At 35.2% G+C, this 14,931-nt stretch overlaps 1 protein-coding gene, 1 long non-coding RNA gene and 1 pseudogene across 7 annotated transcripts in view; 2 read left to right on the plus strand and 1 right to left on the minus strand.

Moving 5' to 3' along the window:
* The first annotated feature begins 1,580 nt into the window (after window positions 1-1,580).
* The window catches only part of LOC143655610 (uncharacterized), a 45,148-nt gene continuing 31,797 nt past the window's right edge, over window positions 1,581-14,931 (plus strand). The window contains exon 1 of the long non-coding RNA XR_013162182.1: window positions 1,581-1,922. This is a non-coding gene — a long non-coding RNA (uncharacterized LOC143655610). The remainder of the gene's footprint in view (window positions 1,923-14,931) is intronic.
* On the plus strand, window positions 1,931-9,822 carry LOC143656458 (DEP domain-containing protein 1A pseudogene; annotated as a pseudogene).
* Window positions 14,417-14,931, minus strand: part of MIA2 (MIA SH3 domain ER export factor 2) — a 207,927-nt gene continuing 207,412 nt past the window's right edge. For all 6 annotated transcript variants that reach the window (XM_077126879.1, XM_077126878.1, XM_077126881.1 and 3 more), the window contains one exon: window positions 14,417-14,743. In XM_077126879.1, the coding sequence (XP_076982994.1) occupies window positions 14,580-14,743 (164 nt within the window). In that variant the 3' untranslated portion in view covers window positions 14,417-14,579. The remainder of the gene's footprint in view (window positions 14,744-14,931) is intronic.

Below are 14,931 nucleotides of genomic sequence, written 5' to 3' on the forward strand. Positions count from 1 at the left end.
CTGATTTTGCTCTCTACCCTGGGCAAAATGTCTGATCCAGCTCCATGCCAGCTGCTCTCCAAGAGACTGCATGTTATCAGGTGGCAACCAGCCCGTACTCATCAATTTCTGGTACATTTACGGACTAATTTGAGTTGCTAGTTGTGGAAAGAACATCGAAGGTATGAATAAAACTTCAGAAAACTTGATGAACCTTTCCTTTCTGAAAGATTAAAAAAAAAGAAATACTAAGGGCAATGCAACGGTGGCTCATTGGCAGAATTCTCGCCTGCTTTGACAGAGACCCGGGTTCAATTTTTGGAGCCTGCCCATGCCAAAAAAAAAATACTAAACAAATGAAAGTGCTGGTAAGGAAGAGTGAAAAACTGAAAGCTGGGTCTTAAAATCGGTATACCCACTTTAGAACGCGAATTTGCAATATCTTATAAAGCTGAAATTTCCATTGCCCTATGACCCACCAATTTCACTTCTAGATATATATTCTTTAGCACCGTATCTTCAAACTTTTTCTCACAACCGCTAAAAGACTTGAAAACGTATGTATCCCTTTCGCACATTCTTTTTAGGGTGAACATCTAAAATAAAATTTGTCATAATATTAGTAGATATAAACATTGACAGTTTAAAATTAAACACAACTTTCTTAAATATATATGATAGAATCTCAATACCCTGGTAATTTGATACCTGCAATCGTCTATTTTAAAAATGCAATAAGCTCAATCATTTATATCGTTCATTTTGCTTCTTAAACTAAAAAATTGTGTCAGTTATCAGTTTATTTCCTCAGCTCTGAATGCACTCTTCAATATCTACTCTGTTGAATTCCTTTAAGTTTTGCACCTTTAAAAGTGGGCACGGTAGGTTTTCTCAGGAAGGGTGACAGGGCGACCTTGCTGGAGCAAAAGGCTGACGCAGGCCCGGTAGGCAGGGTAAGTGTGGAGACATCCGGCGAAGCCTGCCAGACGCTGGCCCTTGGCGACTTTGCAGCCACGGCCTGGCGATAATTTAGCAATACTTGGGTCAGAGAAATGAGAACCCCACGCGGCCGCGTACTCGGAAGGCAAGATCCGGCGCAGTTTCCGCACAGCACCTGTAGCCAGGAGAGTCAAGCTGGGGCTGTGGCTCCTGCTGAAGGCCGGGCTCCCGCTGCACATCCTGCCCTCCCCAGGGTGACGGTTGCCCGGCAACTAAACCACGCATTCTCCAACCAGGTCTGAGCCGCCTCCAAATCTGTCAGTCCTTGGGTACCCTCTCAGTCCTGTAATACCATACAACTTATATCTTCGTTACCCTTTTATCATAGCGAATAATTCTTTATATTAACTTCCCCTGCTTTAAACCTATAGTGCTGTTTCCATCCCCTGATTCTACCCAGACTGCTACATATATCCTTTCCAATTATTCCACAGCATTTTCCCTAATGTAATATATTGCTAGGAAGTCTTTCACTGATCATCTATATATTTTCTGCAGCAAAAATATGTATATATAATTGTGTTTAAAATTCACAACCTCAAAAAATGATCATGATGATGAATACACAACTATGTGATGACTTTGTGAGCCACTGACTGCAATCATGTCAAGAATATTTGTATGTCAAGAAAAAAACTCACTACCTCAAAGCAACTTTCCTTGACCACGCTCTATTACCCGTTTCTGATTTTCTTCAAAGTTCACCATCTGCAGTTGGTGGCCTTTTTAACATTTTTTTGTTGTTGTTATTTGTTAAAAGCTGTCTTCCCACTATTAACTGAACATTAAGCTCCATGGCAGCAGAAATTGAGCATCTCCTGTGCACTCAGAACCTAGCACATGGAAGACACTCAATATACATCCGCTGAATGAGAGAGAAATTACATTTGGTTCAGCACTGCTATCACTGCATCTGGAAAGCATTAACTGAGGAGGGAAATCAGGTAAGGACATGGAATTTGGACTCGATGGTATGTGCAAACAGATGGGAAAGCAGGCTTAAGCTGTATGGTTTGAAATTACAGTAATAAGAAGCAAAAGAAGAAATAAACTGTCTTTAGGAGAAATTTTACTTTCTCACAAAACAGTGGTTTCTTGGTAAGGGACTAAATATTAATACATGGGCTTTGCACTATGGTCCCATGTTTCTGGTCATTGTGTAAATTACAGACAATAATTATATGGCCCTTTCCTTTTGAATTTACCCCATTATATTTGGAAATTTTGTGGGGACACAGAAAAACGGTATATGAAACAAAAGTTCTATCTAAGGTGTGTTAATTTGCTTATAGAAAGCAAGTTTGGTCATAGCAGATACATGTCTAAAATTAACAAAATCTCCAATCCTTACCTAGTTATTGCACTTATATATAATAGCATGTTTTAAATTTTTATTAATAAAACCAATCAACATACAACACAAACATTCTTAACGTATGAACATTCCATACTTGGTGTGCAATCAGTGCTCACAATATCATCACATAGTTGTATATTCACCATGATCATTTCTCAGAACATTTATATCACTCCGGAAAAAGAAATAAAAAGGAAAAAGAAAAAAATCATACATACCATACTCCTAACCCCTCCCTCTCATTGACTAGTATTTCCCTCCACCCAATTCATTTTAACATTTGTTCCCCTATTATTTATTTATTTTTAATATATATTTTTTAGTCATCTGTCCATACCATAGATAAAAGGAGCATCAGAACAAGGTTTTCACAACCACACAGTCACTTTGTGAAAGCTATATCATTATACAGTCATCTTGAAGAAACATGGCTACTGGAACACAGCTCTACAGTTTCAGGCACTTCCCTGCAGCCTCTCGAATACACCTTAAACTAAAAAGGAGTTATCTATATAACATACAATAACCTCCAGGATAATCTCTCAACTCTATTTGAAATTCTCAGCCACTGACACTTTATTTTGTCTCAACAAATAGCAATTTTAATAATAAACTAGGAAAGATCTTTGTTAGTACAGATGCTGTTTTAGTTTGTAAGCTGATGGAATGCAATATACCAGAAATGGAATGGCTTTTAAAAAGGGGAATTTATTGGGCAGGCCAGCCATGCCAGAGGACCTGGGTTCGATTCCTGGTGCCTGCCCATGTAAAAATAAATAAATAAATAAGGGGGAATTTATTAAGTTGCAAGTTACAGTTCAAAGGGCATGAAAATGTCCAAACTAAGGCATCCAGTAAAAGATACCTTGATTCAAGAAAAACCAGTGGGTCCAGAACACCTTTGTCAGTGGGAAAAGTACATGGCGACGTCTGCTAGCTTTTTCTCCTGGCTTCTCATTTCGTAAGTATTCCCCAGGGATGTTCCCCTTCTGCATCTCCAAAGATCTCTGTGTGGGCTGTCTGCCCTCTGGGCTCTGTTGTCTGAGCCTTTTCCAAAATGGCTCCCTAATAAAGGGCTCCAACTTGAATGGGTGGAGATGCATCTCCATGGAAACCATCTAATGAAAAGTTACCACCCACAATTGGGTGGGTCACCTCTCTATGGAAACAATCAAAAAGATCCCACCCAGAGATAGTGAATGAGGTTTAAAGGACATGGCTTTTCTGGGGTATATAATGCTTCAGACAGACAGACATGCCTTATGAGATTCTAAAGACAAATTTTTTTCCTATATATTTGGTTCATCTTAGGCTTGAAATGGTACATTTTCTTATGTTTCACTTTAATAATTTAGATCCAAAATTGGCTATGCTTCTAAAGTTTTTTATTAAATCTAAGGATATATTGATTTTTTAAATGCTAGAGCCCACTAAATTTTTTGTTTGATATATTTAATTTAAAAATGCTATATCAATCCACAAAATGAAACTCAATAATAATTTATCAGGTTACACTCATTTAATTTCAATAATGAAATCTCTCTTAGAAGTCAACTTGTTTAATTCCCTCACTTTACAGATAAAGAAATTAAAATCCATGCAATCAATTTTCACTATTTCTTTTTTCTTGCATTTTAGGTTACAATAAAAAAAGTTATATCATTAAAATAACAATTGGCAATTTAAAAAACCTACAAGAGACTATGGATTTTTTTCTAAGCAAGGTTCAGAAGCTTATGAAAGACAAACTTTAGTCAGTTATGTCATTTTGTTTACTGATGCAATAATAAAATATTAACTGTACAAATTGTTTCTTTGAACTTTCCATCTCTTAACTGGATCAGCAATTTTAATATTGCTCGCTTTAGACAATTAAAAAAGTCTTACAATTTCAGGTTGAACTTAACATGACACAAACTCTATTCAAGGTAAAGAATGAGTCATTTAAGTATGAATTTTCAGCTATCACCATTTTCAGTTATCACAAAAAAAATACTAGAAATGCAACTTTAAAAACAGAATAATACCACAAAAAATAATAGAAATGTAACTTTAATCGACAGAATAAGTTATTACATATAGCTAGCTGATTCTTTAAAACCCAAGTGTTCACCTCCTTCCATAAATGAAAAACAATTCAGAAAACACAGGGTCTTACCAAGTTTCAGTTGCGAGCAAATGCTTCTCCCCCTATTGAGCCCACTGATAACATTTTCTCTATAATTACACATTTCCTCTACCTCATACTATACTCCAAACCAAGTCTGACACCTGGTTCCTTTTGTCACAACCAAACTTTTTACTTTTATTTTTTAAAATATTCTTACTCACAATCAGACTTTTGCAACTCAGAAATGAAAAATGAAGTTGATACAGTTCAGACTCTGAAAATTTTAAAGTACATTCCTATGAGCCACAGTTTTAGTCCTAAAGACCAATTTAAGACCTGCTTTCTAAAATTGTATCAAAAAATGAGGATAGAGCCCTGAAACCTAGAGAGCCCAGCCTCTCCAGAACATCAGCTAGTTCCATCTTTCTAACCCATATTATGAACAGACCCTTCCAACAAGAAATATTAGAATGGCCATAGCCCAGAGACCCCTAAAGAGTGGGATAGAAAGATCAGAGGTGATGGTGGAGTTACACAGAGAAGGTAGGGTTTAACAAAGAAATATGATTAATGAATCATTGGACTGATGTTTCTTTTAGTCTCCAATATCTTAGAGCAGCTAGAAGCAAAAATCTAAAATTGTGGAATTGTAACCCATACCAAATTCTGAAATCTGTTCTACGACTAATTGTTGTGCTTTGCAATTTATTGTTTTTGTATATATTTTATCAAAAAAAAAAAAAAGGTGATTGTGATGATAAAAAATATATATTCCTTCTAGCCTCCTATATTCTGGAGCAGCTAGAAGGAAAAATCTGAGAGGATGGTATGGTAGCCCATGACAAACTCTGGGATCTGTCCTGTAACTATTTGTTGAAGAGTGCTCTGAAAACTATTATTTTTTTCTTTCTTTGCTTTGTGTATATGTTATAATAGACAATAACAAAGTTTTTAAAAATGAGGATAAAAATACCTGCCTTAACTCCACAGGATTTTTGTTTTTTAATTACGCATTATACACAAAATGAGTCTTTCAGAGAATGAAAAATTGGGAAGTAATCTCAAAGGATACTAGGTCTAATCCCCCAATTCAGAAATACCTTCTCTCAGACCCTGTCCACTGGTTGAGCAGCCTCCATGTGAACACATTCCTGACAGGAATACGAGAGCCTCCTCTGATTGTCTGTTTGGTTGTCAGATAAATTATATTAGGATGAAAGCCAACTGGCCCTAGTTAAACAAGAAAGCCACTCCTTTCTTGTTTGTAAGATGGAATGTTTGTAAAAGGAAACAATCATTGTTCAGCCCCTCCAAACTCAAGATTCTCTGGCATTTCTTCCAAAAAAAGATTTTCCTTCCAAATATGTTAAGGTATTCATACTCATGTTTCTTCTCTATTTTAATACTTTACCACTTATTGAGCATTTACCATGTTAGAATCCTTACATACATTATTTTGAACCTTTCTCATTGTTGACAAGAAAGCTGTTATCAAACTGTTACTTGGTTATAGGTAATTTGTCTTTCTTACTAGTTGCTTTAACATTTTTATTTGAAGATTCCCAATGATATGTCTAGGTGTAGATTTACTTTTATTAATCTGCTTTGGACTCAGTGCTTTTTCTACGTGAAGGATTTTATCTTTCAACTTGAGATATTCTCAGCTATTGTTTCTTTGAATGTTGCCTCTCTTCCAGTCTCTCCCTCTGAACTCACATAAAGCTCCTTGTAGACTCTTCTATCTTCTATGTCACTTAAAATTTTCATAATATCATAATTTCTACCTCTAACTCTGCATGTCAATCTGGTAATTTCCGCAGATTTGAATTTTAGTTGATTTTCTCTTTAGCTTGGTCCACTCTGCTGTTTAGCTTGCCACTTATTTTATTTCCCTTTTTTTAATGTCTTTTTTCATTTCTAGACATTCTATTTGATTCTTTATCACCTATGCCTTAGCCTTTTTCACAGTGTCCTGTTTTATCTTTGTGGCTTTTAGTTTTTCATCTCTCAAATTATTTTACGAATACATTTTATAATCTCAATTCAGTAACTCAAGTACTTGGGTTGCTAATTTTCCTGTTGTATCCGCTGTTTTTCCTTCAGTGACACACTGCTATTTTTCATTGTGAGCTAAATTTCAATAGGAATTCTTTTTCTATGGGCATCCCACAAGGCACAACTCATGACAGTATCACTATAGAGGAACTTCAACCAAGTATTCCAGAAATTTTACTCATTCAGTTTTTAATAAATAACTATTTTGACCCTGAAGTTACAAAGCAACAGATTATCCAACTGCAGAGAAAATTTCTTTAAAACTACGTAATTGGATATATCAAAAGAAGATGGGGCGCGACGGAGCGACGATGGCTCCATGGCAATTTCTCAGTTTCTCGCCTGCCATGCTGGAAGCCCGAGTTCTACTCCTGGAGCCTGCCCAGGCCAAAAAAACAGTAGATGGGGACCAGAAAATCTTGAAGACAACAATCACCTGTTCAGTTTCCTACCACTTTTCCACTTAAAACTCTTCCACACAAGGCATCCAGAATTGAGAAAAAAGAGCACAGAGAACTAAACATAAATATTTTGAAATTATGAAACTCATCGTGTAATACTCCTGAAGAACGGATTACATTTCTCTAGGAAAATACAGAGAAAGTGTGAAATAATCAACAAAGATCAAGAAAACTCAGTTGATGATACAGAAATAAGATGATGATGAAGTTTGGAGATATATTAATTGATCTAACACAAAACCATTTTAGGTGTGCCATCTCTGAAAAAAGTCATAATATTCCTTAGTATATGATGTACAAATGACCAATACTTGTAAACATGGACTAGTTATACTACAACTACAAGAGAAATCAGATGACTTCCTTCACTGGGTATTATGTGCAATGAGGTGCTTAACAAATTGGTCAAGAAGTAATATATGAATAACCCAACCAATGTTGGATTTGAACAAACTGCCCTGTATTCAGAACAATTGCAGATTATTTTCCATATCTCCCTGAACCTCTACTTGCCTTTGAGTATTATTTGTGAATATTTTGGGTTTGCTGCAGCCTCATTTGGAGAGGGTTGCCATCAATATACTACAATTATGTTGCTTGTTACTTCTCCCACCAAATCATAGAAAGCTTTCAGCTTTTTTTTTTTTTTTTTTTGCACGGGCAGGCAACAGGAATCAAACCTGGGTCTCCAGCATGGCAGGTAAGAACTCTGCCTGCTGAACCATCATGGCCCAAGCTTCAGCTTTTAATGCACATTATTTCACGAGTCAAAATGTTGATATGCCCAAATTGCATGATGCAATGGGTACAAGATCACTGATGATACACACTTTTTCTTGGTGTGTCCTATGCTGTGGCAAAGAAGTAGATCTTGCTTCATGTTGCAAGATTAATTTCATTCTTAATGGATGACTATCAGGAAATTCTTCAAGCATCCTCCTACTTACAAATTGCAGTGGAGAAACATCTTGACTACTTAAGAAAAGGTCATGTTAAAAATCCTGCAGGGCAGGCCATGGTGGCTCAGCAGGCAGAGTTCTCACCTGTCATGTCGGAGAATCTGGTTTAATTCCCGGTGCCTGTCCATGCAAAAATAAATCCTGCAGATGAAAATCCTTCAAGGGATGGGAGAAAATTATGTAACTATTAAACTTTACCACCAAGGAAACCCCAGATACTGTCTCAAACATCATGGACTCCCGAGTCAATAGGCCAAGCCTTGATCTTGATGATTGCTCTCGTGAAGCCTATTTATGCAGCAGAGAAGTTAAGCCTACATATAGTTACGACTACGAATTACTTCCAGAGAAGCACTTTTGTTGCTCAGATGTGGCTTCTCTTTTTCTAAGTCCAACTCTACAAGTGAAATCATTACCCTCCCCCTACGTGGAACATGATATCCATGGGTGAAAGGCTCCCTGGCAATGTAGGATATGACTCCCAGGGATAAGCCTGGCCTAAGCACCTTGATATCGACATTGCTTTTATGACCAAAAGGGGAAAGAATTGTAACAAATAAGGTATCAGTGGTTGGGAGTTCCAACAGTCGAGAGGCTAATCTAGAGGCTACCCTTAGGCAAGCTTCACCTAGACATTGCTACCTATCATGGTTTTCCAAATCCCAAACAAAACCATTCCTGTCAATCCTAAAGAGCACCTAGGGCTTTATCTGAGATTCTGCAAAGGTTCCATACACTATGATTACTTTCCAGAAACCTACAACCTCTAGATGGGTTCCTAGGCCAGATAAATCCTGAAACCCAGAGAAGCCAGCCTCTCCAGAACATCAAATAGTTCCATCCCCCCATCCCATATTATTGACATCTCCTTTCAACATGAAAAAGTTAGAATGGGCATAGTGCAAATAAACCTAAAGATGGGGATAAAGATCGAAGGAGAAGGTGAGGTTATAAGCGAAGATAGGGTTTAACAAATGAGTATGATTGCTGAATCATCACATTGACATTTCTTTTAGTCTCCAGTGTCTTGGAGCAGCTAGAAGTAAAAACCTAAAATTGTGCAACGGTAACTCATACCAAACTCTGAAATCTGTTCTAAAACTAAGTTATTTTTCATACACACACACAAATGCTGTAGATGGACTGCTTGATCCTTTGCCAACTTATTCACACTTTAAGCAGATCTGTGCTCAGAAGTTTGATGAACAAAAAGCTTCTACCTCTCCAACTGCAATTGCATAACTTTTGGAGAATGTTATTAAAAATAAGAGTTGACTCTCAAGGAGAAAAAGAAAAAACAAATAGTTTCAGAAGGAATACCTCTTGATTATCAGAAAACATTTCCAACCACAGAGTGAAGCAGCACTGTTTGATGACGAACTTAAAATGAAGCAAACAATGCTGATTTTAAGAAAACAATTATTTTCATAGTCTAAGATATTAACTGAATTAATAATTGTGTAATATTTATGGGATTTTGATAAATAAGTCATACCTGAGAAACAGCAACTGTAAAAGGAAAAAAAAAGGAAGCTTATTATTAAGGTTTTCCTAAATAAACAAACTATATGTAAGGAGGTGTCAAAAGAGTTTAATAAACATTTTCAATGTGAAACTGCTAACAAACTACTGGATCTCAACCAAGAGCGAATAACAGTGAGAATAACTGATACCAAATATTTAACCAGAAACAATCTTCTCTGTTTTATACAACTATTTGGAAAAGCTATTATGTGTGCTTGAATTTTATTTTCTTGAATTTTGAAAACTGATAGGTATTCTTTAAGTTTAAGCTGCAATTCTTTTTGTGAAGGAAAAGAACTTACCTGCACATGTGCTTATGGATATCAAGCTCAAGTACTAGCTGTTCAAGGCTACTTGTTTCTTAGAGTAAGAAAATGAAGAATATTGGAAAATTCAGTGACTTCATTCTCAAATGTTGAATGGTGCACTCTTTTGTATACTTTTTCTAATGATGATTTATTCATGTTTTTAAACCATATATATATATATATATATATATATATATATATACACACACACACACACACACACTATAATATATATAATAGGATTTTGGTTTTGCCTTAAACATATATCTCAGTTGCTTCAGCAATTTCATTTTTTCAATAAATATCTTTAGAATTCCTATGTTCATGTATCTACTAGAAGATGGAGATATAAAAGAAGTATAATGCAATCATGTATTCTCAAAAGATATTTATTTAGCAACTACTATGTTCCTGTCATTGTTCTAGATATGGAAGGACATTGAGGAAACAGAAATCCCTCTTCTGCTATTTATTTTCTTATCTGGGGAGATGTACCCATCAAATGCTTAAAACAGCAATACATTCTACATCTTTGTCAGCTCTGTTGTTTCTGAGGTTTCTCCAAAATATTTCCCCTTTTAAAGACTCTAGTCAACTAATCAAGACCCAACTAATTTATTGCTAAATAAATCTTTTGAATGGGTGGCGTCACATCTCCATCTAATCAAAAGGTCACACCCACAACTGGGCATGTCACATCTCCATGGAGATAATCTAATCAAGTTTCCACACTGCAATGCTGAATCAGGATTAAAAGTAACGGCTGTCCCCACAAAACTGGAATCAGGATTAAAACATGATGTCTTTTTTAGATATATGAAACTTTCAAACCAGCACAAAAAATTTGGACAGAAAGTAACTATATCTTTAATCCATAAACCCCATCTATAAAATTACTGGACTAAAAAAAATTAAAAATTATTGGACTAAGTTAGAATTCTTGCCAAGGTATTTGTATGCTAAAAGCTTTTCTGTTATGCAATATGTGAATTATGTTGCAAATTGAGATAAAAATTATTGTGGGTTTTGTGACAATTTAATTTTGCTTTTGTATTTATTTAATGAAATTAAACACAGAAATACATTTTTTGAAAACTCCATCAGGAAAGTAAAAAGGCAAGCTACAGAATGGGAGAAAATATTTGGAAACTACATATGTGATAAGAATATATAAGGAAATCCTACAACTCAACCACAAAAAGACAAACAACCCAATTAAAATTGGCCAAATGACTTGAATAGATATTTCTCCAAAGAAGATATACAAATGGCCAAAAAGCACATGAAAAGATGCACAACTTCATTAGCCATTAGGGAAATGCAGATCAAAACCCCAGGATAACATTTCACAGTCACCAGAATGGCTACTATTAAGAAAGTAAAAATAACAAATGTTGGAGAGTTATGTGGAGAAATAGGAACATTTGTTCACTGTTGGTAGAAATGTAAAATGGCAGAGCCACTGTGGAAGACAGTTTGGCAATTCCTCAGAAAGTTAAGTATAGACTTATCATGTGACCCAGCAAACCCACTTGTAAGTATATACTCAAAAGAATTGAAAGCAGGGGTTCAAACAGATATTTGCATACTATGTTCAGTGATATTATGCATATTTGCAAAATATGAAAGCAATCCAAGTGTCCATCAACCAATAAGTGGATAAACAAAATGTGGTATACACACTCAATCAAATATTATTTAGCCATGAAAAGGAATGAGATTCTGATAGAATTGACAACATGGATGAACCTTGAAGACACCATGTCAAATGAAATAAACCAGACACAAAAGGACAAACATGTTCTTGAATGATCTCACTGATAAGAAATAATTAAAATTATTTAATTTAAATATTTAAATAATTATTTAAATAAATTAATTTATTTAAAATAAAAAGCTTATTGACTCCAAAACAGTTTACCAGAGACTGGGGTGGGAATAGAGAAGGAGGGTTAATAATTAAATTACAATTTAATTTTTTATTTGGGGTGTGCTGATTTGAAACTGTTATATACTCCAGAAAACCATGTTCTTTTAATCCTAATCCAATTTTGCTGGCAGAAGCCAGACGGACCTACAGGAGCTGAAAGTGCCAATTTGAAAGCAACTGGGAGGAACAGCAGACGTCACCATGTATGTGCCTTCCCATGCAAAGGAAAAACCCCAGACACAAATGGTCTTTCTTGAGTGAAGTATCCTCTTGTTGATGCCTTAGTTTGGACATATTTGCAGCCTTAAAACTGTAAACTTGTTACTTAATAAATCCCCTTTGTAAAAGCCAATCCATTTTTGGTATATTGCATTCTAGCAGTATTAGCAAACTGAAATACAGGGTGATGGAAAGTTTTGGTAAAAGATGTTGGTGATGGTATTAGCACAACACTGTGAGTGTAATTAACAGCACTGAATTATATATGTGAATGTGGTAAAAAGGAAAAATTTCCGGTTGTATATATGTTACTAGAATAAAAAAAAAATCAAAATGGGGACAGGAGTTAGGTTGAAATTTTCAGACTTGCACAAATCCCCAAGTTATACATTCCATATATCCTTTCTTAGGAAATTACTTGAGCATGATTTCCAGCAAAATAAGGGGCTTTAAATTTAAAAAGAGCAAGACAGAAGATTTATGAAACAGTGGAGCCATCTAATAATACCCGTAAAAATGCAAACTCTGTACTTAGGCCTAGAGAGCAACCAGTCTGGTTTGCTACAAGAGAATAAAAGCCTCCAGGAGAAAGTTCTCTAACAGAAGAATAAACCTAACTAAAAGAAATGAAAGAGAATTTTTTTTAAAAATCAGGATATGATAATAGCATATAATACAAGAAGAAAAAGAAAAGCAAATTGGAAAAATGGGAAAGGATAGTATATACCTGGTCCAAATATAAGGCAAACTAAAATATGTCAATATTCTATGCTATTATTGGTAAATGGGGGGAGAGAGAGAGAGTGATAGGAAAATTACTCATTAGGCCTTTATGGTTTTGCTTTCTCTCCTATTATGTTCGATTTTATCTTCTCCTCTGTCTTTCCCTTCTATCTTAAGCCATGACAAATCTCCCCTATCTTAAAGCAAACAAAAAAATGTTCACTTGAACAGAATGTTCTGCAGAACTCCTGTCCTTTTTTCTCTTCTTTTCACTTTCCAACTTAAAGAAGCAAGTTGTCTTTATTTCCCTTGAACTCTGGCTTTTACATACCAAATATAATGATTCCTTTACAGTCCTCATTCCACTTTATATTTCTCCAAGCATTTCACAAGGAGCCCTTCTTTTTGGCCTTTTTTCTGAGGCGGGGTAAGAATGAAAAGGGGGTGGAAATATCACACAAGGTCTGTGCTCCAAGAACATCTGGGAAAATGCTGAAATGAAGTGTTCTAATTACAAACGTATCACTACTTTTGTTCAATAATATTGCATCTTCTGCCTACTGGTACTGGTGAAGAAGTCCAAGTAAACAACTAAAATCACCAACTTCATAAACTTAAGTATTGTGATTTTATTAGCTAAACTTAATTATATTTTACTTCCATAATCATATTAATATGTGTTTAGGGTTGAGTTGTATTCTCTGAAAAGACAGTGAAGTCCTAACCCCCAGTACCTGAGAACGTGACCTTATTTGGAAATACAATCATTACAGATGTAATTAGTTAAGATAAGGTCATAGGGAGTAGGGTAGGCCCTTAATCTAATCTGAACAGTATCCTTACAAGAAAAGAAGAAGAGATATGGGACACACGAGGGAAGGCCATGTGAAAACAGGCAGAGACTGGAATTTTGCAGCTACTGGCCCTGGAACACCAAGGATTGCTGACTACCAACAAAAGTTAGGAAAAGTCAAAGAAGGACACTTCCCCAGAGCCATCAGAGGGAACACGACCTTACAGAAGTCCTGACTTTGGACCTCTAGTCTCCCAAACTGTGAGAGAATAAGTTTCAGTTGTTTTAAGCCATTGCATTAATGCAATGTAAGAAGACTATAAAGATACTAAATTGAGCCCAAAGCTCAAAATGATAACATTGACTCAATGCAGTTATATTGTAATGTTTCAACATTCCTCAGAGAAAACAGTCATAATCTTATAAATGAAGAAAAAAAAAGAAAGAAAACGATACGAAAAACCAGTTACTGAACCAAGAAGATCCAAATTCTGATATTCACCATTAGACAATATCCTGTTTTTCTTTAGAATACAATAAACGTCGATTTTTAAAAGTGTATTCCTTGTTGCTTTGGTTCAGCCATGTCTATTTGCAAGAAAGAGGGCAATTTTTGGTAGAATAATGGAATCAGAAAGACCCATAGAAAGTATTAGTTTTAAGCCTCAAAGCTTTTAGTACAAAGAAAAAACCTAATGAAGGAAGCCAAATTTCATTCATTCAAAAAACTAGCTGATTTTATTATTTTTATCAAAGCCAAACATAGCTTTAAACCAATTAAAATGTATTTAATTAAGCATAAAGTTACTTTCACATTTATCTACAACTAATGAAAATATAATTCTTAGCATAGAGACAGCTTCTGGAGCTTAAAATATTTCCAACTGCAAGATTACACATAGAAAACTCCCATTATTATTTATGTGACGGTGTGATAATCAGTGTAAAATAACTATACTATATAGAATAAAATAAAATGGAAATAATTTACTCATAAGATTCATATTTAAATCATCTTTATTTACAAAATACTATCCTGAGAATTCTAATTTCATTAAGCTTCAATTTGAGCAAAAGTATAATCACTTAAGTAACAGCAGTTACTTAAACTGAAAAGAAGAGATAAGTAAAAATTACTTTTGAAGAGACACCAAAAACATCATCAAGCGTCTTGCTGTGGTTGTGGGTGTTCAGCAGACTCATTTGAAGGGGGAATTAACCCTGAAGGGAGCTCACTCCGACTTTCAGGATGTAGGGGTGGGGGAAAAAATCCAGCTCTTGGGGGAAGATAAACAGGAAAACTTCTTGGTGAATAGACATTTCTCACTGTTCAAAGAGATTGATAAAAGATCTTTTTTAAGTTCAAACTCCTGTACTGCAGCCCTAATAAATCATTAGCTTACAACTTTCAATTTCTTACTTTATATTCAAAAACCAACAACAGAATCACTTGATCTAACAGATTTAATTTCATAACATTGAGAAAACATCCCCTCTCCAACTAAACATGCTTA

Source organism: Tamandua tetradactyla, chromosome 14 (genome assembly GCF_023851605.1).
Source record: "Tamandua tetradactyla isolate mTamTet1 chromosome 14, mTamTet1.pri, whole genome shotgun sequence".
NCBI lineage: Eukaryota > Metazoa > Chordata > Mammalia > Pilosa > Myrmecophagidae > Tamandua > Tamandua tetradactyla.